Source organism: Pituophis catenifer, unplaced genomic scaffold, assembly GCF_029215685.1.
Source record: "Pituophis catenifer annectens isolate HBS135680 unplaced genomic scaffold, rPitCat1.0.hap2 SCAF_3, whole genome shotgun sequence".
NCBI lineage: Eukaryota > Metazoa > Chordata > Lepidosauria > Squamata > Colubridae > Pituophis > Pituophis catenifer.
Genome location: NW_027256883.1, coordinates 34340854 through 34363527, shown reverse-complemented (window position 1 = coordinate 34363527; position 22674 = coordinate 34340854). Strand labels below are relative to the sequence as shown.

Below are 22674 nucleotides of genomic sequence, written 5' to 3'. Positions count from 1 at the left end.
CTTATTTATCCACAATTTTGAAAGGGTGCCAATGATTTTGTCCAGCCCATTTTTGGAGTTTTGTGACATTATGTCCAATTTGCTTTTCTTCCTTCCTTTTTTGTTTTTGTTCCAATACACACAAAGGGAATAAACGCATATAACAAAACATGTCTTACTGCAATACTTTTCTGTGAGAAATACTTCATTTTCTGGAAAAATTTCAGGGGTGTCAACATTTACGGCCATGACTGTATATAACTATTAAAAAATTTTTACTAATATACTTGGAACTCATATTTTTAGAATAGTTTGTAATATATAACTATATATATAACTATGTGTGTGTATGTATACATATGTATATATGTGTGCGTGTGTGTGTGTGTGTGTGTGTGTGTATACATATATACACACACACACATCCTGAAGATAAAATTGCTTTTATTCATTCCAGTTTTGATATCATGTTTATACAGTATCAGAAATGCTTAGTCATTCATATGGATCTCACAACCTGCTTACCAGGAAGAAGTGGACTTATTGTTTGAAGAACTGAGTCACCCATTGGCACACCAAAACAGGGTTCTAAATCTCGATTTGGGGATAGTTATTGCCTTTCAGAAGAAAGATGTGGTGCTTCCACTATGAAGGAGATGTAGGCCACCCCTTCTTAAAAAAAAACAAACATAGATGAGTGATTCTAAAAGCTATCAGTATCAGAAATGGTTTATACATTAGTATGTGCGGTAAGTTGTCAGCGCCTGGAAATCCTGAATAAATCTTATTTAGATAACATCTAATTATTTTTGAGGCTTCATGATGGAAAAGTTTCTGACATAGTTGTATGTATGTATGCATTTATTTATTTATCAAATTTATATGCTGCCCATCTCAAGCAATAAAGCATCACTGGCAGAGTCTTAATAGCATTGACCATTGCATTCTAGGAAAAGAACTCACTGTCCCCCCCACCACCCCCATTAATATAAAATCTTCTATTATACAAAAAGTATTTTGCGGTATTCAATCCTGAGAACATAATGAATAGAAATAAACTCCAGACGATAGAAAAGAATTTGGGGGCTGGGGGATGAAAGTTGGATGAGGATTAAGAAATGCTTTAGCTTGAGCTGCTGCCTTGTATTGTATAAGAAAATGTAAATAATTGGTTTCTTTATTAATTTGGACTTTATTAGACAGTTGTATATTTAAAGATTAGGAAGTGATTATTTTGAATGTACAGAAGAGCAGCACCCCTTCTGGTGACATTAGAAGTATGTTGGTTGGACTTGTTGATGTACTTGAATTTTTTTATATAGATGATATACGATTGTGTTTAGAATCTAAATGGTTTGCAGAAAATACAATATTGGACTGGTTTTATGCAATAAGGAGTATGAATCTGAAAATTAATGTCATTGAAGTATAATACAGTCGGGTTTGTCAAGGAAAATAAAGTGAACAATTGATACTTGTGACATATGTGATGATGATTCATGTAAACCTAAAGAAAAATGTGACTGCTTTAATGAATTGCAATAAAGATGTGGCTTTCAATGTGGCTTTAATAAGCATAGGTTGCCTTTCCCAGAAACCTGAAAAATATTACCATTACTTTAAAGTGAAATGTTACTTTGATATATTATGGTCTGAATCATTTTTTAAGCATGCCTCGGCCTAATATTTATACCCTACATGATAATCACAGTTCTTAGACAGAACAAGTTTGTTTGTATTCCACCTTTATTATTTTTACAGATAACTCAACGCAACAAACATATCTAGCAGACCTTCTCTTCCTATTTCCCCTACAACAACAACAACAACTCTATGAGGTTAGTTGAGCTGAGAGAGAGTAAGTGGCCCAAGATCACTCAGCTGGCTTTCATGGATAAAGTGGATATATTCCAAATACAAAAGGATAAACGAGTAAGGATCTTGGAATTCCTGACCCAAACTTTCAATATAGTCCTCTGGGGGTCCTGAATCCCATAATCAGAGAAGAGGCAAAGGAATGGGATATGAGATAGTGCACATAGCATCCTCAAATGTTATTCATACCATTTTGCTGCTGCCTACACAGCTTAGGGCATTTTAATGCATTTTAATAAGGAAAATACTTTGCTGTGCTAATCTAATTTAAGGGTAAAATTATTGGTATAAGAGATGGATTTTTTTTTTTTGGTTTTAAAGCATGATTATTAATATTTAAAATGCTTTAACCTCCTAGACCCTTAAGATTCTGAAAACCTTAAACCTTTATAAAAGAAATCCAAACAAGGCTTTTTCCATTTGCAATTTATTTGAATAATCTTGATCTTTAATCAATCTATAATTCTAGCTTTATTTTTAAAGTTTCACTAATTCTGTTTCCTAAGTTTAATAGAGGGAATAATACACTGAAATATATAGTACTGTCAATTTTAATGTATTTCTAATAAAATGTATTTATATATTTTGAAGATATTCACATGCAATATATTTTGCTACTTCTGAATTTACTTATTCTTGCAGGATTTTCTGTTATTTTTCAAATAAAAAGTGTTCTTTTAATAGAAAGGTTTATTCTGTTCTTCTCTCTGCCAATATGCTTTCTGTTCATTATAAGTATTCTGTGAGCTTTTCATCAGTGACAGTCATGACCCTATTTTAAAATTAAAACTAAGACATTAGACAGTAAGGTCAGTTTGTTCGTTTATGTGAACTCTGTGTGGATTTTAAAATTCAAGATCCTTCATGCATCTCCCCTCGACAATATATTTATGTTGGGTCTGATAGCAATCAATGGTTTAGCGTCATTGCACTTCAAGATGTATTTGCACCCAGTTGTCCAGTGATAGTGTCCTCACCCTGGAAATAATTTAGTTGCAAATTGACTGGAAGATGGTGAAAATTGAAAGTTAAAATTAGAAATACTCATAATAAACAACAGAAAAAAGGTCAGATGATGCCACACTATGATGAGATTGGAATGGTTGGTAAATGAGGTTTTGTGTTTGTCGTGAGATGTATGTGACCAGACTACCCAATGCTGTTGAAATATCCAGCCTAGCAAAAGAGACTACTCTACAAATTGAGGCTGCAAAGAATTTTCTTATGATCTAGGAAATTATAATTGCATTCTTTTCTTTGATGTGTACTAACCTGGCTACATTAAGAGGCTAGCTCGGGCTGGATACTAATTATATTATCAGTACACACTATTTAAGTACAAAACGTATTTTAAGCCAGTGCATCAGCATTATTTGTCTTTGTGTGGTTAAGCTGGTGTTTTTTTCTTTTAAATGAATTGTAATATGGTTATGCCTATATTATATCTATTGAAATCAGTGGGATTTAATTAGTCATGAATAACTTAAGTCCCATTGATTTCAGGAGTCTCCTAGAGGTATGATGAAAAATGTATTTGACTCAATATTTATTATATCTTGTGCAATAATTGGAAATAATAGACATCTTATCTGAACAACATAACAAATATATTCTTAATTAGATACAGAGAAAAGAAGAATGTTTGGAAATTAATTATTTTGGAGCAAGAACTGAGGCTATGATTTGATTTTGCGTAATGTGGTGTAAAATTTCCGAGTGAAATACTAGAGAGATCTAGTTATTGATTACTGTTTAGGGCAGCATAAGGTTAGCTAAACAAGAGAGAAGAGTACATTTTTAATGTATTTATAGAGTTTGCTCTGCTTCAGAGATAAGTGGGCTGTCACCTTTGTACCTGTTCAGTTTCAAAAAGAGTTCTGCTGTAAGATGAAAACCTACAATATTTAAAAGACTCTTATAGGTCATAGCTTAAGATCTAATGACAATCGTAGCTATTTATAATATATTCTTGCATGTTATTTTGGAAGCAGGAATAAACACACCAGAGAAGGAACCAAAAGTAAATATTGCAGCAGGGGAACAACCACTACTTCCAACTAAAGAAGATGGTCCACCCAAAAAGACCAAATTTTCTGAAGAAAATAAGTTTGGTCATGACCAGGTAAAAAGTATTATTACAATGTTTCTATCTTAGGGCTTTATTTATGAACAATTTTAGTGAAATACTTTAATTCATCATAGACTTTATTTATGTAGGTTGCAATGAGCCATAAAATGTTTTTCAGCTAAACATATGAAACTAATATTTCCAAACGAGATTATTAATCACAGTATTACAATATATGACTGCTGTATTCATTTGGCTACTTGGGAATCAAAATGAAAAAGCGACTAGGAAACAGATGCTTAGAAAGAAAAAGTTCTTGGGAAAATAATTATGGAAACCCAAATTTTGAATGAAAGTGCACTTTTTTCCAAGTAGCTGATATTGTCAAGTAGTCCTTCTGAGCTAACTTTTATTTCAAGATGATCTCAATACAGAATTTGAAATATAGCAGGATATTAAATTGTCTGTATACAAAATGCTGGATTAGCAGTGGGAAGAAGCAGTTCCAGCCCGTATCTAGGCATAGAAGCTGGCTGGATGATTTTGGGCCAGTTGTTGTCTGTCAGCCCTGGATTGGAAAGATAAACAAATCTGTCTACCACACATAATGAACTATAATTTATACTTACTTACTTACTTATTTACTCATCAAATGTATACACTGCCCATCTCTCTTAAGTGACACTGGGTAGTTTACAAATAAAAGTCATACACCCATATAAAAGACACATAGATTAAAACAAAGTTTTTTAAAAACTGGACTAAAAATAGGTTTAAAAATTAAACAGGTAGAGGGAGTGCCCTTAATCCACCAACCATCATCAGATTTGCAGGTCACTCTTAGATCTCCATGCCAATTGGCAGAGCCAGGTCTTGACATTCTTCTGGAAGACCAGCAGAATAAGTGCCCACCTTATCTCTGGGGGCAAGATTTCCACAGGGCAGGGGCAATAGCATAGAAGGCTCTCTTCCTAGACCCCACCCATCAAACTTTTGATGGGTGGGGTCTGCAGCACACTCTCCTTGCTTGACTGGGTGAAACAGATTGATGTAATTAGGACAAGACAGTTCTTCAGATAACTTGGCCCAAGGTCCTGTAAGGTTTTAAAGGTGATACCCAGCACCTTGAATTGGACCTGGAAGCAAACTGGCAGCATATGCAACTCACGTTGCTAAGATGTTACATGCAAAACTTAGGACACACAAAAAACTGCCTGTATTCTGCACTAGCTGCAGCTTCCTTGAGATATGCTTCCTTGAGATACACTTCAAAGCTAGCCCTATATAGAGTGCATAATTTATATGGAGATGACCAGAGCATGAGTGACTGAAAGAAGGTGTTCTTGGTCCAGAAAGGGTGTACAACATAAAATCCAGCAAAGGCCTGAAACATGGCTGCCACCTGCTTCTCAAGCAGGAGTCATGACTCCAGAAGAACCCCCAAATTATGCACTGGATTTGTCTGGAGCAGTACAATCACATCCAAACCAAAGATGGTAAACTCCGGGATATAGAGGAGCCCCCTACCACTGCCACTTGTTCTTAGCAAAGTTTATTTGAAGCCTGTTGTTCCCCAGACCCTGATAGCCTCTAAGCACTGTAAAAGAGCATCCACAGCATCACTTACTTTTTATAAGTAAGTGATTCAGATATACAACTGAATGTCATCTGCATATTGATGACATTGTCCCCAGATATAAGGTCAGCCCATGGTGACCAATAATTTTACCCTGCAGAGGTAAGATTAGAAGCTAAAAAGAGCATAGATAGTACTGAGCCCTGTAGCATCCACAGAGGAAGAGGAACTGCAGGCTGGACCTCTTGTCCCTTTATCAACATTCGCTGAGACTAATCTAGAGGAAGGAAGTGAATCAGCACAAAATTCTGCCCCATCCCGAGCTCCCAAAGCTGATCCAAAAGAATATCAAGGTTGATGGTATCCAAGGCCAGTGTGAGGCCCCCATCCCATTCCTGCCAGAAGTCGCCCAAAAGGACGAGCAACGCCTTTTCTATCTCAGTCAATTTAAAACTTGACCGGAAGGGATCCAGAAATCTGTCTCATCCTGGATTTTCTGGAGCCTCAGTGTTACTACTTTCTGATCCACCTTCCAGTAAAAGGGGAGATGGGAGACTGGACAAAAATTATCTAGAACTATGGAATCCAGTAATGGCTTGTTGAGAAAAGGGAGCACCGGTGCTTCTTTAAATTGTCCAGGAACACCCCATGACTCAAGGATAAATTAACCATCACTAGGACCCACCACATGTCATGTCCTGGGTAGCCTTAACTAACCAGGGGGGCATGAATCTATTCACAGATGGCTGTACTTATAGTTCTGAGAATCCTGTCCACTTCACTGGGCTGTACAGCAGAACCTCAGATAGAGCCTCCAGTTCTTTTGGAACTCTATCAGGTTCATCAGTTGCTGGCATGGATTGATACATATGTCCTATGTCCCTGAATAATAGGATAACATAAAAGAATCTCAAAGTTACCAGAGCATGATCTGACCATGACAGAGGAGCTGAAAATAGTTCTCCCCTCAGATCATGTTGCCATTGTTCTGACAAGAAAACTAAGTCCAGAGTGTGACCATTGTTTCAAGTTAGGCCATGAGTGACTGGGATGATGGCCATGAACTCCTGGGCTGTTTTCATGGTCTGTCCCAGGGATATCTAATTGAAGGCCCCTAAAATCATAAGCCTGGGAAAGTCCATGGCCAATCCTGAAATGAGTTCCAGTAGTGTAGGCAAGCAAGTTGCTATGCAGCGGAGAGGCTGATACAATAGCAACTGTCCCAACTGATCCCATGAGTCTATCTTCAAAATCAGGGTCTCACAACTGGCAATTTATAGGGCAGCATTTCTGAAGACTAGCATGATAGATTATGATAAAATGATATATTATAGTCCATAACTTTTACTGAAGAAGGTTTTATCCTATAGTGGATTGTTTCAGATCAATAATAATTGTGTGGACTTGAGTATGTGTATTGAAGGTATGAAGTCCAAGAATTTTACTTATATATAACCCCAAACATGTACTCTCTAATGAATAGGCTGCAGATAAACCACCATGTTTCTTCTTTTTCATGTAAAATTAAAGTGTTTTTAAAGACATTAAAAATGTGAAAATGATGATAAATTCCCAGAAAATATTGTTACCCTGAGAGATTGACTAGAAGAAGCAGAAGAAGCATTATTCATTTTTTTTTTCTTGAAGGAAAATGTAGTATTTACTGTAGTAATAAGTCATTTTTTTTCAATTTATTTGTTTAATAGTCTGAATTTATGGTGGGTTGTTTGTTTGTTTTTTCAGTTTTACCAGTGCCCTTATTGTAACTACAATAGCAGGGACCCAAATCGTATACAGATGCATGTTTTGTCACAACATTCTATGCAGCCTGTGATCTGCTGTCCCCTTTGTCAGGATGTCCTGAGCAACAAAATGCATCTGCAATTGCATCTGACTCATTTGCACAGTGTGTCACCTGATTGTGTGGAAAAACTGCTTATGACAGTAAGTATTTAAGCTGTTCATATGTTTTTTTTTTTACATATATGTTAATTGTAAACAGTGATGAATAAATGCTGGAAATGGAATTAGGAAGTTGGAATAGGGGCTCCTGAGATCTCTACTTCTGTCAATAACTTAGTTCATCTTTTTGGCCTATTCACTTAACCTTAATTTTCAAAGACACAGGAGTCTTAAGCTCTCATTAAAGTCAACCTTTCAAGATCAAGATGCTCACCTCTGTGGCTCCATGCACTTCCTAAAGCAGATTGGCTATTAACTTTTCCCTGTAGGGAAACTTTTCTTCTTCATTTGCTGTAATGTATTGTGACAGCTAAAAGCATTAGAAATTACTATTTCTTTGTATATTTATTTATTTTATTTATATATCCACCCATATCATGTGTATGACTCTGGGAAGCTAACAGTTAAATTTAATGTCAGTTTTATATGAACTTGTAAATAATGGTGAAGAGCAGTGCAAAAGTCTCTGCTCTTTTTAGATAGGGCAGAATCATAATTTTATGGTTTATTTAGCTACTTTGAATATCTAATAAAAAACCAAGCGTTATCCATATAATATAATATGTATGATAGTGGAAAATATATATTTAAAGAGCATTATTACATATAGTCAAACCTGTATGTGTTAGAATGTTGTCACCAATATTATTTTCTCTTTCAATGTTTATAAAATACAATATAGATATCACTAGAGGAAACCCTAAGATATTTTTCAGGGATGATGAAATATTTTTAGGACCTCAGTTGGCAGAATTATATAAAAGTCTAGGTAAAACAAGGTAAACTGTCAGACACACATGAATTCTGATAATAAAAATAAAAATAAAATAAAACCTTATCGCTCATATTCACCCAGATGTGTGAGATATAAACTAATCTTTTTTTAGAGCCCTCAGAAGTAGTGCCTTTGTATTACCCGAATAGCTTAAAATGGCCACACTCAACTCAATGAAAGAGGAGGTTTTAGTATCTTTTTTGCTCAGGATATTTTAACCAATACCATTTCTAATGTTTTTATAAGCTAAATTTTAAGCTCCTGGATGATTTGTCTACATGTGATAAGCAGTGTCAAAATTATGTTTTCCTCCCTAAGGTTCCTGTACCAGATATGATGATGCCTAACAGTATGCTACTGCCAACAGTTGCTTCAGAGAAATCTGACTGTGATGCCATGTCTACAAACCTGAGAACCGAGGGGTCTGGAAAATACTCAGGTATAGCAATGAAAAACACACCTGCAGAATTGAAACATCGGTGTCTTTTGATAAAATATTTTTACTTCACTTTGGAGACTGCAGTAACTCTGCATCAAAGAAAATAATGCAGAGATCAAAGTCCGGTTTGCTTTAACCAATTAATGAAATCAAGTGTGTTTTGCAATACAACAATATTGTAGGACATTTCTCTTCAGGGCTTTAGCTACTGTGCCATGGTTTTCCTACTTTTTATATGAAAAACTACATTATAGTTAGTAATATAGTAATATATACAGTAGTAATATTACTATATATAATAAACAGTACAGCAGTTTTGGATGAACTTCTTTAAATCTGGTTTTATATATAAAAAAAGGAACTCAAAACTTTTTTGAGACAGAAGGTAATAGGTAACTTTTTTGAGGCAGAAGGTAATAAAAATAGATCCCATAGTGACAAATATCTGCATCAGACTTCAGGCAGCATGTTTATGAGTGTGTTATACCCAAAAAAGAGCTGAAAGCAGAGATTAATAGCCATCTTCAAAGAGAAGGCTCGAACTGTTCAGTCAACAGAGCAGATAACAAAGCCAAATTTTCCTTTACTTATTGTTATATTGAAAAACAGCAAACAATAAGTAGAGGTAATAGTTTAAAAAAGAATTCTCAATCCCATCATCTTAAAACATTTTGGTTAGGCAAATCATGAGAGGTGGATTGTAAAGGTCATTCTGATTTCTGGGCAGGCCTGTCAGTCATTGAATCCCATGTTCCCCCTGCCCATTCCTCATAATGCCAATCAAATGCAATCACCTAAAGGTGCTTTTAAAAAACAAAAATATCCACACATAAGAGAGTCTTTTTTCCCCTCAAGTTCAAAGAAAAGTTCTCTGCTTTATTTTTCAGGAACATGTTTACTGGAGCGTTATTATTTATTCATTTAACTCAATACAGAACAATCCCAGCAGGATTTTTTCAGCCCAATCTCTTCAGTCCCATGTACAAATGACAAAACTTCTCCATAGTTTTAATTCCATCCAAATAGTCAGAACCTTTAGAATTCTTGTTTGCGTGCAGCTGATAAAGACACAGGATCCCTGCTCACGTCCAGTTACAGATATTACCCGTGAGTTATAAACCAGATATATGATTTTAATTTTTTGTATCCTTAGACTGATTATACTATATTTGGTATTAAAACAAACTAAAGCTGTAATAAGTTGTTACAGACAGGAATAGATTAAAAACCCAAGTTTGAATATATTCAACATTAAATTGCTTCTTTTAGGACCGTCTGTTGTGGTTTTAGATTTACATCTATTAATAAGATTGTACAAGTCAGTTGCCCATTTCGATTTTTGAATAAGTTTGAACTAGCAGCAACAATCCACCACAGATTGCTGCTATAATGAATTTGGTATATTCCCACTGCATTGTTTTAATTACATATGTGTGAACTTATATAACAATATCCATTTATGTTTTACAATTTAGAAGGCAGACCACACTAATTGGGGGGAAAAGATAAGGAAGGAGAACAATGACAGAAAAAGAAAAAAATTACCTAATAATGAGGAAATGCCAAAAACTATGTGAAAATAAATTTATAACCTATTGTCCATACATCCATGTTTGATTTCAGTTTTTCTCTGTAGCAATACCTTTTTAAATGTCATTCACATCTATGATTTTATGCATTGGCTAGAAACACTGGAAGATTTAATTAGGTGTTTAATTAGAATGATACCTAAACATTTTCCTTTCCAACTGCAATTCAACAAGGACAGTTACTTTTTTCAGAAATTATGATTCAGAGCCTGAGCCCCTTATTGTCTCTGGAATGAATACATCAAGGTCATTTGTATGCACATCTTCTTCGTAACCTTAGGTAGAACACCGACTACATTTAGTTATTTTTCAAAATATCCTCTAAAGGACAACATACCGATGTACTGAAAATGGGAATTGCCTAATCGGTCTATACTGTATTGCCTATGCAGATATACAATTGCAAAACTATTAATGAATGGTCACTATAATTGTCTATAATTCTCATACCAAAGATACTTTCTACTAAATAATCTATGGATTATTCTTTTTTTCCTCTCTCTTTCTCTCTTTTGTAAGCAGGTGATAGTCCTCCAGAGGAGAAGAATACTCCTGGGCTTGAAGAATCAAAAACTGGAATAGAAATTAAAATAGAGGAACATAAGCCACTAAAAGAATCTGCTGAACTGCCAGAATGGAACAAAAGCAGCACTAATGATATAAAGATAATTGAATCACTGCCAGATCATTTGAATGAACAGCAGAAGAGGCAGCAGCTTTCTGTTTCTGATCGCCATGTCTATAAATATCGTTGTAACCATTGTAGCTTGGCGTTTAAGACTATGCAGAAGCTTCAGATACATTCCCAGTATCATGCTATTCGGGCTGCTACCATGTGTAGCCTTTGCCAACGTAGCTTCCGTACATTCCAGGCTTTAAAAAAACATTTGGAAACAGGCCATCCAGAACTCAGTGAAGCTGAAATTCAGCAGCTGTGTGCAACTTTACCTGTAAATGGTGAACTCTGGTCAGAAAATGAAAGTATGGCACAAGACGAACATGCACTAGAACAAGATATAGAAAGGGAATATGAGGTAGACCAGGAAGGTAAAGCAAGTCCTGTAGGAAGTGATAGCAGCTCGATTCCAGATGAAATGGGCTCAGAACCAAAGCGGACCTTACCTTTTAGAAAAGGGCCAAATTTTACTATGGAAAAGTTTCTAGATCCTTCTCGTCCATATAAATGCACAGTGTGCAAAGAATCTTTCACGCAAAAGAACATTCTTTTGGTCCATTATAATTCAGTCTCTCATTTACATAAACTCAAAAAAGTGTTGCAGGAAGCATCCAGTCCTGTCCCTCAAGAAGCCAACAGCAGCACTGACAACAAACCCTATAAATGCAGCATTTGTAATGTTTCTTACAGCCAAAGTTCTACACTGGAAATCCACATGAGATCTGTATTGCATCAGACTAAGGCAAGGGCTGCAAAATTAGAGCCAAACAGTAATACGTTAAGTGGAACTAGTACAGCAGGGAGCGTTAATAGCCCTAGCCAAGGATCAGTAGAGTCTACAAGCCTACCAGCAGTAAACAGCAAAGAAACTCACCTAGATGCCAAAGAGTTAACTAAAAAACAGGCTTCTGAAATGATTTCTGCTCAGCCTACACATCACCCTCCCCAGTCACCAGCACAACTGCAGATGCAACTCCAGCATGAATTGCAGCAGCAAGCAGCTTTCTTTCAACCACAGTTCCTGAACCCTGCATTTTTGCCTCATTTCCCTATGACGCCAGAGGCATTGCTGCAATTTCAACAGCCACAGTTTCTTTTTCCATTCTATATTCCTGGTACTGAATTCAGTTTGAGCCCTGATCTGGGTTTATCTGCTTCTGCCGCTTTTGGTATGCCTGGAATGGCAGGTATGGCAGGTTCGTTGTTAGAAGACCTAAAACAGCAGATGCAAACTCAGCACCATGTCGGTCAAACTCAGCTACAGCTACTACAGCAACAGGCACAACAGTATCAAGTTACACCACCTCAAATTCAGCCCCAAAAGCAACAGCAGCAGCAGACTAATAAGTTGATAAAAGCAGAGCAAAATCCTGTAAATGCAGAATGCCAGATGGTGAAGGATATGCCCTTAATGAAGGAATCTGAAGAGATTTCTGAGAAACAAGAAAAACCAAAGCAAGAATTCACAAGTGATAGTGAAGTATTGAAAGAAAACAAAGAAATAAAAAAGCAGAAGTCTTCAGAACCAATTATCCCACCACCTAGAATTGCTTCTGGGGCAAGAGGAAATGCAGCCAAGGCTTTATTAGAAAATTTTGGCTTCGAGTTGGTTATTCAATATAATGAGAATAGGCAGAAGGTGCAGAAGAAAAGTAAAACTGGTGATTGTGAAAATACTGACAAATTGGAATGTGCAGCGTGTAGCAAATTATTTTCAAACATACTTATATTGAAGAGTCATCAGGAACACGTTCATGGTCAGTTCTTCCCGTATGGTGCACTAGAAAAATTTGCCTGTCAATACAGGGAGGCATATGACAAGCTTTATCCTATTTCACCATCTTCTCCAGAACCACCACCACCTCCACCACCACCACCACCACCACCTCCAGCTCCATCTGTTACTCCTTCACAACCTTCATCTAGCTCTGGAAAAATCCAGAGCATAACTCCCACTCCTCTGCAAGCTCCACCACCGACACCACCTCCTCCGCCTCCTCCACCACCACCTCCTCCACCACCACCTCCACCTTCTGCTCCACCACCAGTGCAGCTGCCAGTATCTTTAGATCTTCCTCTTTTTCCCCCAATTATGATGCAACCAGTCCAACACCCAGCATTACCTCCTCAGCTTGCCCTTCAGTTACCACCAATGGATGCTTTATCTGCAGATCTTACTCAGCTTTGTCAGCAACAGCTTGGATTAGATCCGAATTTTCTACGACACTCTCAATTCAAGCGTCCCCGTACTAGAATCACAGATGACCAACTGAAAATCCTGCGAGCATATTTTGATATTAATAATTCCCCCAGCGAAGAACAGATTCAAGAAATGGCTGAGAAATCTGGCCTTTCGCAAAAAGTTATTAAACATTGGTTTCGAAATACCTTATTTAAGGAACGACAGAGAAACAAAGATTCTCCGTACAATTTTAGTAACCCTCCCATAACAGTTTTGGAAGATATAAGAATTGAACCACAAACCAGTTCTTTAGAACATTACAAATCTGATGCATCTTTAAGCAAGCGATCATCTAGAACTAGATTCACTGACTACCAGTTGAGAGTGTTACAAGATTTTTTTGATACAAATGCTTATCCAAAAGACGATGAAATTGAACAGCTTTCAACTGTACTTAACTTACCTACTCGTGTTATTGTTGTATGGTTCCAAAATGCACGTCAAAAGGCTCGAAAAAGCTATGAGAATCAAGCTGAAACTAAAGATAATGAGAAAAGGGAACTCACCAATGAGAGATACATTAGGACTAGTAACATGCAATATCAATGTAAAAAATGTAGTGTCGTTTTTCCTAGAATTTTTGACTTAATTACTCATCAGAAAAAACTGTGTTATAAAGATGAGGATGATGATGCCCAAGATGAAAGTCAAACAGAGGACTCAATGGATGCCACAGATCAAACTCTTTATAAGAACTGTACATATTCTGGTCCATCTGATTCATCTAAAAGTATGGCTCTAACAACTGCAGGAAGCTCTGGATCTGGTTCTAGTACTCCTTTGATGCCATCACCCAAACCCGAGCCAGACAAAAACTCTCCCAAACCCGATTTAACTGAAAAGCCAAAGCAAAATGATACCACACCTAAACAAGTTGAGACTTCCTCCCAAAGCAACAAATTAATGCAATCCACACTAACATCCTCCACAGGATCCTCCACTGATGCACAGCCCTCAGCTTCTCAAGCACAGCAACACAAACAATCCCAAATAGGAGGCAGACCACCTTCTACATCACAATCTACGCCGATTCCTTCCAGTCCCTTAACAATTTCAATGGGCCCTCTTCAAAACAGTCTACCTCCTCAATTACTACAGTACCAATGTGACCAGTGTACAGTTGCCTTTCCCACTTTAGAACTTTGGCAGGAGCACCAACATATGCATTTCTTAGCAGCACAAAATCAATTCCTTCATTCTCAGTTTTTAGAAAGGCCTATGGATATGCCCTATATGATATTTGATCCTAATAGCCCTTTGATGACAGGTCAATTGCTGAATAGTTCTTTGGCTCAGATGGCACCACAAGTAGGTTCAACTCACACAACTCACCATACTGCTTCAGTTTCTGGCTCACTTAAAAGAAAACTGGATGATAAGGATGATAATAACTGTAGTGAAAAAGAGGGAGGAAACAGTGGTGAGGACCAGCACCGGGATAAACGATTAAGAACTACAATTACTCCAGAGCAGTTGGAAATACTCTATGAAAAATACCTTTTGGATTCCAATCCTACTCGAAAAATGCTAGATCACATTGCACGTGAAGTAGGTCTGAAAAAGAGGGTTGTACAAGTCTGGTTTCAAAACACAAGAGCTCGAGAAAGAAAAGGGCAATTTCGTGCAGTAGGGCCAGCCCAGTCTCATAAAAGATGTCCTTTTTGTCGAGCATTGTTTAAAGCAAAGTCAGCTTTAGAAAGTCATATTCGCAGTCGACACTGGAATGAAGGAAAACAGGCAGGTTATAGTTTGCCACCGAGTCCTTTAATAGCCAATGAAGACGGAGGAGAGAGTCCACAAAAATACATGTTTTTTGATTATCCATCATCTTTAACAAAAATTGATTTATCAAGTGAAAATGAATTAGCTTCTACTGTCTCAACTCCTGTTAGTAAAACTGCAGAAATGTCACCGAAGAATCTTTTAAGTCCTTCGTCTTTCAAAGCGGAATGCAATGAAGATATTGAAAATCTGAATGCTGCTCATGTGGATAGTTGTTATGATCAGAATAAAACTGACTTTGATGAAACTTCATCAATTAATACAGCAATTAGTGATGCTACAACAGGAGATGAAGGAAACAATGAAACCGAAAGTATGAGTGGTGGTTCAAAAGATGTGAAATCTATATCAACTCCCAAAGAGCCAAAAAATATTCTCAATGACAGTTTGCCAAAAAACATAAACATGCCTAATATGGAGAACAGTGATGATAGGCATTTATTCTCTCTGACGAGCCCATCGATCCATTTAAGTGACAAAGATTGTGATCTTGACCAAAGTGTTTACATTACTGATGATCCTGATGATAATGCTGATCGCAGTGAGACATCAAGCATTGCCGATCCAAGTTCACCTAATCCATTTGGAGCAAACAATCCCTTTAAATCTAAAAGTAGCGATCGGCCTGGTCACAAACGATTTCGGACACAAATGAGTAATTTACAGCTTAAGGTCTTGAAGGCTTGCTTTAGTGATTATCGGACTCCAACCATGCAAGAATGCGAAATGCTAGGGAATGAGATTGGCCTGCCCAAACGTGTGGTACAAGTTTGGTTTCAAAATGCACGAGCAAAAGAAAAGAAATTCAAAATAAACATAGGGAAGCCATTTATGATCAATCAGAATGCAACTGATGGATCAAGACCAGAGTGTTCTCTATGTGGGGTGAAGTATTCTGCACGTTTGTCCATAAGAGACCATATATTTTCCAAACAACACATAACAAAAGTGCGAGAAACTGTGGGAAGTCAGCTGGACCGGGAAAAAGACTACTTAGCTCCTACAACTGTTAGACAGCTGATGGCACAGCAAGAATTGGATCGTATTAAAAAGGCTACAGATGTTTTAGGCTTAACAGTACAGCAGCCAGGCATGATGGACAGCAGTTCGCTTCATGGAATCAGTTTGCCAGCAGCTTACCCAGGACTACCTGGCCTTCCTCCAGTCCTTTTACCTGGAATGAATGGTCCATCTTCCTTAACTGGATTTCCTCAAAGTTCAAACAGTAAGTAACCATGAAAAGAAAAAAAAATCAGCATTGTTAAAATAGAGTTTGTATTTTATTACCTTTCTGTCATTTATGTGACTGTACATCGGAAAAATAATTTGTTCAGAACCCTTGCAAGTCAATGCTTCCTAACCTATCCAGAATTTGTGGGATTCTGATCCACCAAAGAGGAATAGGAGACAGTAATGTCAGGGAAGTCAAAGATGGGGAGCAGGATTATGGCATCATAGTCCATGCATCTTGCCCTTGTATGTGTGACAACATCACATGCACTGACAAAAGAAGACAAGGCTTGAATTGCAATATCATGCCCACCATTTTGTAGGTTTTATACCTTCCTTGTGCATGCCCCAGAAAACATAGCAATAGCATTTAGACTTGTATACCGTTTCATAGTGCTTTACTGCCCTCTCTAAGCGGTTTACAGAGTCAGCATATTGCCCCCAACAATTTGGGTCCTCATTTTACCGACATCAGAAGGATGGAAGGCTGAGTCAACTTTGAGCCTGGTGAGATTCGAACTGCCAAATTGCAGACAGCAGAAGTAGCCTGCACTACTGCATTCTAACCACTGCGCCACAGTGGCTCTTGAGGTTGGATTTAGTCTTTATCACTCCCTTATACTTGTATGTCTCTATGAGTCCCATAAACTGCTCCAAAAGATTGGAGGATTTTTCAAGACTTTGCAGAAGGTAATAGGAACTGCAAAGACAATACTAGGACCTTGATGGCAGAAAATAAACAAGAAATTAGAATCCATTCAGGATTTATAACAGTTTGACTTTTAGTTACCTGATATTTGATCAATATGTTGTTTTTTAAGTAAAGCAACATTAAATGTAATGGGTATTTTAAGTAACAATTTATATGTCAATTAAATAACATTCTTAACTAGAACTTTTACATTTATTTACCACTTCATCCAATAAAATCCTGAGAACCATGTATTTTTATAATTTGATCAATATTCCATATACATATTTTAAAACATTTTACCAAGTAAAGGCAAATTGAGGGTGGCATTAGTAATTGAGGCAAAATTTCATTCTAGTGATAATAAACCCTAGTAGCTTGTTCCCTTGGATTTAACTGTATTGAGCTAAAGCATTGCACTGAAGTCAGTGGGACTTCTAAATAAACATGGTAAGGACTGAGCTAAAATCAATCTTATTTTATTTAATTCACGACCGTGATTTTTCCTGATCTCCGTAACAGTTTAAGGAGTTATGTAATAAATTAATATAGTCAAGCATAATTTCTAGGCAACATGGTCTTATGTATTTGCAAAAATGCAAGTAGAAAAATTACTTATCTAGGAAAAATTTATTTTCAAATATTCTTGAATTGAAGATTTGGTGCATCTATTTGGTGAGTTGTGTAGTATTATTATAGTATAATAAAATTATATTTTTTTCCCTATCTGAGATAGTGTCATTGATACAGACTTTTTGCATCTCATTATTATTGTGTGTTCTATGATTAAATTAAAACTATTCAAATTTCAGGATTGATGTCTATACTGCTGAGAGCCAACATTAGAATTGTAGCAATAACACTTTTTCTATTTTATTCCAATTGATAATAACCATTCCATTGATCATTTTACCCAATTTTTTTTCCTTAATTCATTACATTTTTCTTTTCATAATGGGAAACATTCCCTTCTGGTTTTATGTAATAAAATTAAAAGAGTGTATATTTTGTTAAGCACACACAAGTATCACATAAGCAAAACTGCATATAAGTGATATGTGTAAAATTTAAGCTTAAAAGCAAACTAAACTATGTTTTATCAGAATAATTACAATTATTTTCATTAATGGGTGAGTGATAGATTTTAAAAAAAAATGGTAGAAGTCCAGTCTACACATGGAAACAAACCTTTTCATTCAGAGTTTGTTGTAGAATCATATTGCAAAGACAAACCCCTGCCCTTCTAAAACCTCTGAGCTGTCACATAAAGCCCTCAAAACATAGACTTTAATTTCTGGTGTTATATTCAGTCTCCAAACTTTACACATTAATTTCTTGAAAACAATTCCAGGATTTTGGAAGAAGAATAAAAGTCATAACTCTGATTTGGAATGAATGCTGGAAAGACAGTTCTCTGCATTTTCCAGAATTCTTCTCTTTGCAGAGCATTTACTGAAGATAAACTTAACTTTCTGACTGAGCTGTTAAATTTTATTATTGTTATTACCTCTTGCAGCTCTCAATCCTAGTAATATCTTACTGGTTAAGCCGTTTTTCACTGATATTTAGGCCTGCAATTGGTAAAAACAAATTGTATGGGACAATTTGGGGAATACTGTTGCACTTTAGTTGAGGATCATCTAGCTATAATTTCTTCATTCTGTTAGGAAGGAACAGAAATTGTTTCTACCCCTTTCTTATCTGAAGTACTGCTAAGACTTAATTCTAAATTATAAAGCACTGATCTGTAATCTAGAGATCACAATTAAAAGAAGGTGAGGCTCTATCAGATACTTCAGAACTCCATCTTTGTGCCTTTGAAGATGCAACAGTATGTATAATGCATGTTTCAGAAATGGGACTAAAGTGTTAAACATTTGAAATTCAAGGCAATATCAACTCAGTGGTGGGTTGCAACCGTTTCACACCGGATCGGGCGAACCGGTAGTGGCAGCGGCGGAAGGCTCCGCCCACCTGCTCAGACGCTTCTGCGCATTCGCAGAAGCGCTGCATGCGCGAGTAAACCGGTAGCGATGGGATTTGGAACCCTCCCCTGCAACAGCTGGTATAAACATTGAAGACCTATATGCAGACTAAATCTTAAACATGCAGGTTATTTCTAGATACCGGGCATATAGATCAGTTTGAGTTAGCAGATCTTCAAATAATAGATGCAGTAGCATAATCTATGATGTATCAATTAAGGCTGAAGCAGAGCACTTTCAAATGGTGTGGCTATAAATGCTAAGCAAATGTATATCTTGAGATATTTCATTCTTCCACATGCTAAATAAACTCTCTATCCTACCTTTGTTACCCAGAAAATATATGTTCCTAATGGCTCTTAATGGAATAGTGGAAGGAAAAGAGTAGATTATATTAAACTTTCATTAGTAAAAAGTATTCCTCCTCCACAGTTCTTTAATATATGCTCATTGTAGATATGCTTCATATCTTATTAACCCACTTTATCATCTTGTTTTGCTGTGGGCAGCAGTTCCCATCTCTGTTTGATGCAGAGATAAGTTTAATCAGACTTCTTTCAGTCCACTTTATGCCCTGAACCTGATTATGATCCTTCAGTTTACTTCTTTCAACTTTTAAAATACTTCAAAATCTGCTAATAGTCATGCCCAGTTTCCAAAAATTATCTTCTCATAGACTTAAAATATGATACAATGCTTCTGAATATAAATGTACTTCTCTCTTTATTTTATGATCAACTAGGCAGATAATTTATCAAATTATATTTGAACACATATGGAATTAATTTTTTGCATAAATATCTGCATTATTAAAATAGTTATTTTCATTAGCATGGCTCACTTTTGTTTTTTAGGTTACTCTCATTCGATTTATCTTACTCTATAAGCCGCTTAGAGAGGGCTGTAAAGCACTGTGAAGCGGAATATAAGTCTAAGTGCTATTGCTATTTAACAAATAAAACTAAGTAGCATGTAGCCTTATGCCCTAATTCATTAGTCTTGTGTCTCTCTGTGTGTTTGTCTGTCTGTCTGGATATATGGATCTGGAATATTTATAAAAAAATTCAGTCATGTTCATCTCAAGTTTAAGCACCAATCACTTCATTTGGATTTACTCACTGTTAATGGGCTATCCTATCTTTAATTTGTCTTCTGAATGTTACATGTCCACATCATTAATTGCCATAATCTTCCAAATTGAAAAAAAAAAAAAAATTTGTTTAAACATCATGCATCAAGGAAAGTTAACAAAAAATGGCCTAATGATTGGAGAAGTCAACTCGCCCAAGCAAAGAATAAATGAAATAAATATAATCATAAAATACTTTAAACAGAAGATTGTTAATGTTTATATCAATAATAAATTATTCTAACTAATCTTACAATATTCAAAATATAATGAGCTTCATTTATAATATTTCTTCATTAACTGTTTTGCATCTATAGATAGGCCTAAACTTTTGATTCTTTGGCTATTGAACAGTTGTGGCCCATCCAGTTTTTAAAAATCTTCAGCTAGATGCTTGTGTATATTATGAGAAAGCCAAAGGATACTATTTATTTATTATTTAAAATAATACATTCTCCCAATAGACTATAGCAATGATGGCTAACCTTTTTGCCATCGCGTGTCAGGATAGGGGTGGGGCGGGGGAAGTTCGCGCACGTGTGTGCCCACACCGATAATTCTATGCATCCTGCACTGCGCATGCACGCGCACCCCCCCCTGCTCCTGGCACACAATGGCCTGGTAGGCCCGTTTTTCTTTCTTACCTGCTTCCAGATCCTTTCTATTTATCTGGGAAGGGCGAAAACAGCCTTTCTCACTCCCTCAGAGGCCCTCCGGACGCCTGAAACGGCCCATTTCCCAACTCCCGGTGGGACAGGAAATGACTTTTTTTGCTGTCCCAGCCTCCAGAGCCTCTGGAGGCAGGAGACAGCCTGTTACTATACTTCTGGTGGGACCAGAATGCCCGAAAATCAGCTGGCCGGCGTACGCATGCACACCGAGCTGAGCTGGCATGCCCACTGATATGGCTACGTGTGCCACCTGTGGCATGCGTGCCATAGGTTCGCCATCACGGGACTATAGTTTATTATCAGAAATAACTATATACATTTTACTAAAACATATTTTAATATAATTAAATTTTCATTAAAATAAATTAAAATTTAATGAAGTCTTAAAAGTATTTTTCTACTATGTGTGTGTTATGCCACTACAGATTTTAACAGAGACCATCTAAAATCTGTTTGCTAACTAAATATTTTTTCCCATGAAATAAAAGTAATGATTCTGTAATAAAACATTAATGGTTGCCTTGTTAAATTTAACAGTCTCTAATTATTCTAATTATTTTATTCTAAGAAGTGTGAAACACTTGGATAGTGATGACATCAGCACCATTCATGCCATTAATAACATGTCTATGCTGTAGATTATAAGGTTCTTACTCTTATAGTGTCACATATACTATGATCCTAGAAGTTCCTTTAAGCTCTAATTTCTATGTATTACTCTATTTTCTCTTCAGCAGCCTTTTAAAATGTATTTTCCACAGTTATCTAGTCAGTGACATAGATCATAAACCCTGCTTTTTCATTAATCAATAAAAACAAAATATTCTATAGGCAAAGTTGTTTAAAGTTGGAATTTTAAGTGTAACAAGAAATTCTTTGTGCTTATTTTATACTCATTGTATAAGTATATAGACAAACCCAGCACAGAGTATTTCTTTGCAAACTGCATCCCAAGTCAATAAAGACGCAATACATATACAAATCAGGCTTATTTCCAAAGTAGTCTGTTCATTAAAAAAATGGCATTATACTGCAACCCTCTAAAATTAAATAGGACTTACTTCTCAGTAGCCATGTGTAAGATGATACTAAATTATTCACAATTAGCCTCCAGCCCAGGTCTGCAGAAATACAGACCTGTATCTGTATATAACTTGGATAGCGGAACATTCTAATTTTATTTTAAAGAAAGTAGAGGATTTCTTTCTACAATTGTTGCAATAGTAAAGAGTACTCAAAAGAAAATTCTCACATCTACTGCACTATACAATAAGATCCATTTGATCACCGCTAGTTGTAATACTTATCTATTGTTTTGTTTATGTTTCCCTATTTTAATTAGACAAGAATCCCTTTTATTAGATATGTTATAAGTACAAAGAACCAGTTTGCTGTAGTGGTTAAGACACCACCTTAGAAGCTGGAGACTGTGACTTCTATTCATTCCTTAGGTATTAACTTTGAGTCAGTCACTTTCTCTCAGACCTAGGAAGCAGGCAATAGCAAACCACTTCAGAAATCGTGCCCCAAAAAAAAAAAAAAACCCTACAGAAACCTGACCAGGCAGTTGCGAGGAATCAAGACAGATTGGAAGGTACCTCCCCTCACTGCAAAAAAAAAATTATCCCAGTGGCAGAATTAGTTAATATGAGAACAGAAGTCAGATATGTGCAAACCCAATTGTTATTATTTCAATAGTGTGATGCTAATAATCTGTCACTATATGAAATGAATAGTGTTGTCAGGGCATATATTTATTGTTTAATAATTAAAAATTTACTTGATCGATCAGTGACAATCTTAATTAACAAAACATTTAAATAATAAATGAAATTAAAACATAAGTGTAGGTATGCATTTTTAAATGTATTATTTAAATGAAAAGAAAATATTAAAGCTCCTCTTTCCTTTTATACTAAATTGTGAATAAATTCACCTTTCAATTTCTCAAAGAGAAATCTGTCTAAACCTTTGATATGTGCAAGCTTTTTTTGTCCAGTCATAT

At 36.2% G+C, this 22674-nt stretch overlaps 1 protein-coding gene across 1 annotated transcript in view; it reads left to right on the top strand.

The window, feature by feature from the left end:
* Positions 1-22674, top strand: part of ZFHX4 (zinc finger homeobox 4) — a 186232-nt gene that overhangs the window by 160780 nt on the left and 2778 nt on the right. The window contains exons 6-9 of the mRNA XM_070940482.1: positions 3843-3976; positions 7242-7442; positions 8554-8674; positions 10786-16188. Of these exons, the coding sequence (XP_070796583.1) occupies positions 3843-3976; positions 7242-7442; positions 8554-8674; positions 10786-16188 (5859 nt within the window). The remainder of the gene's footprint in view (positions 1-3842; positions 3977-7241; positions 7443-8553; positions 8675-10785; positions 16189-22674) is intronic.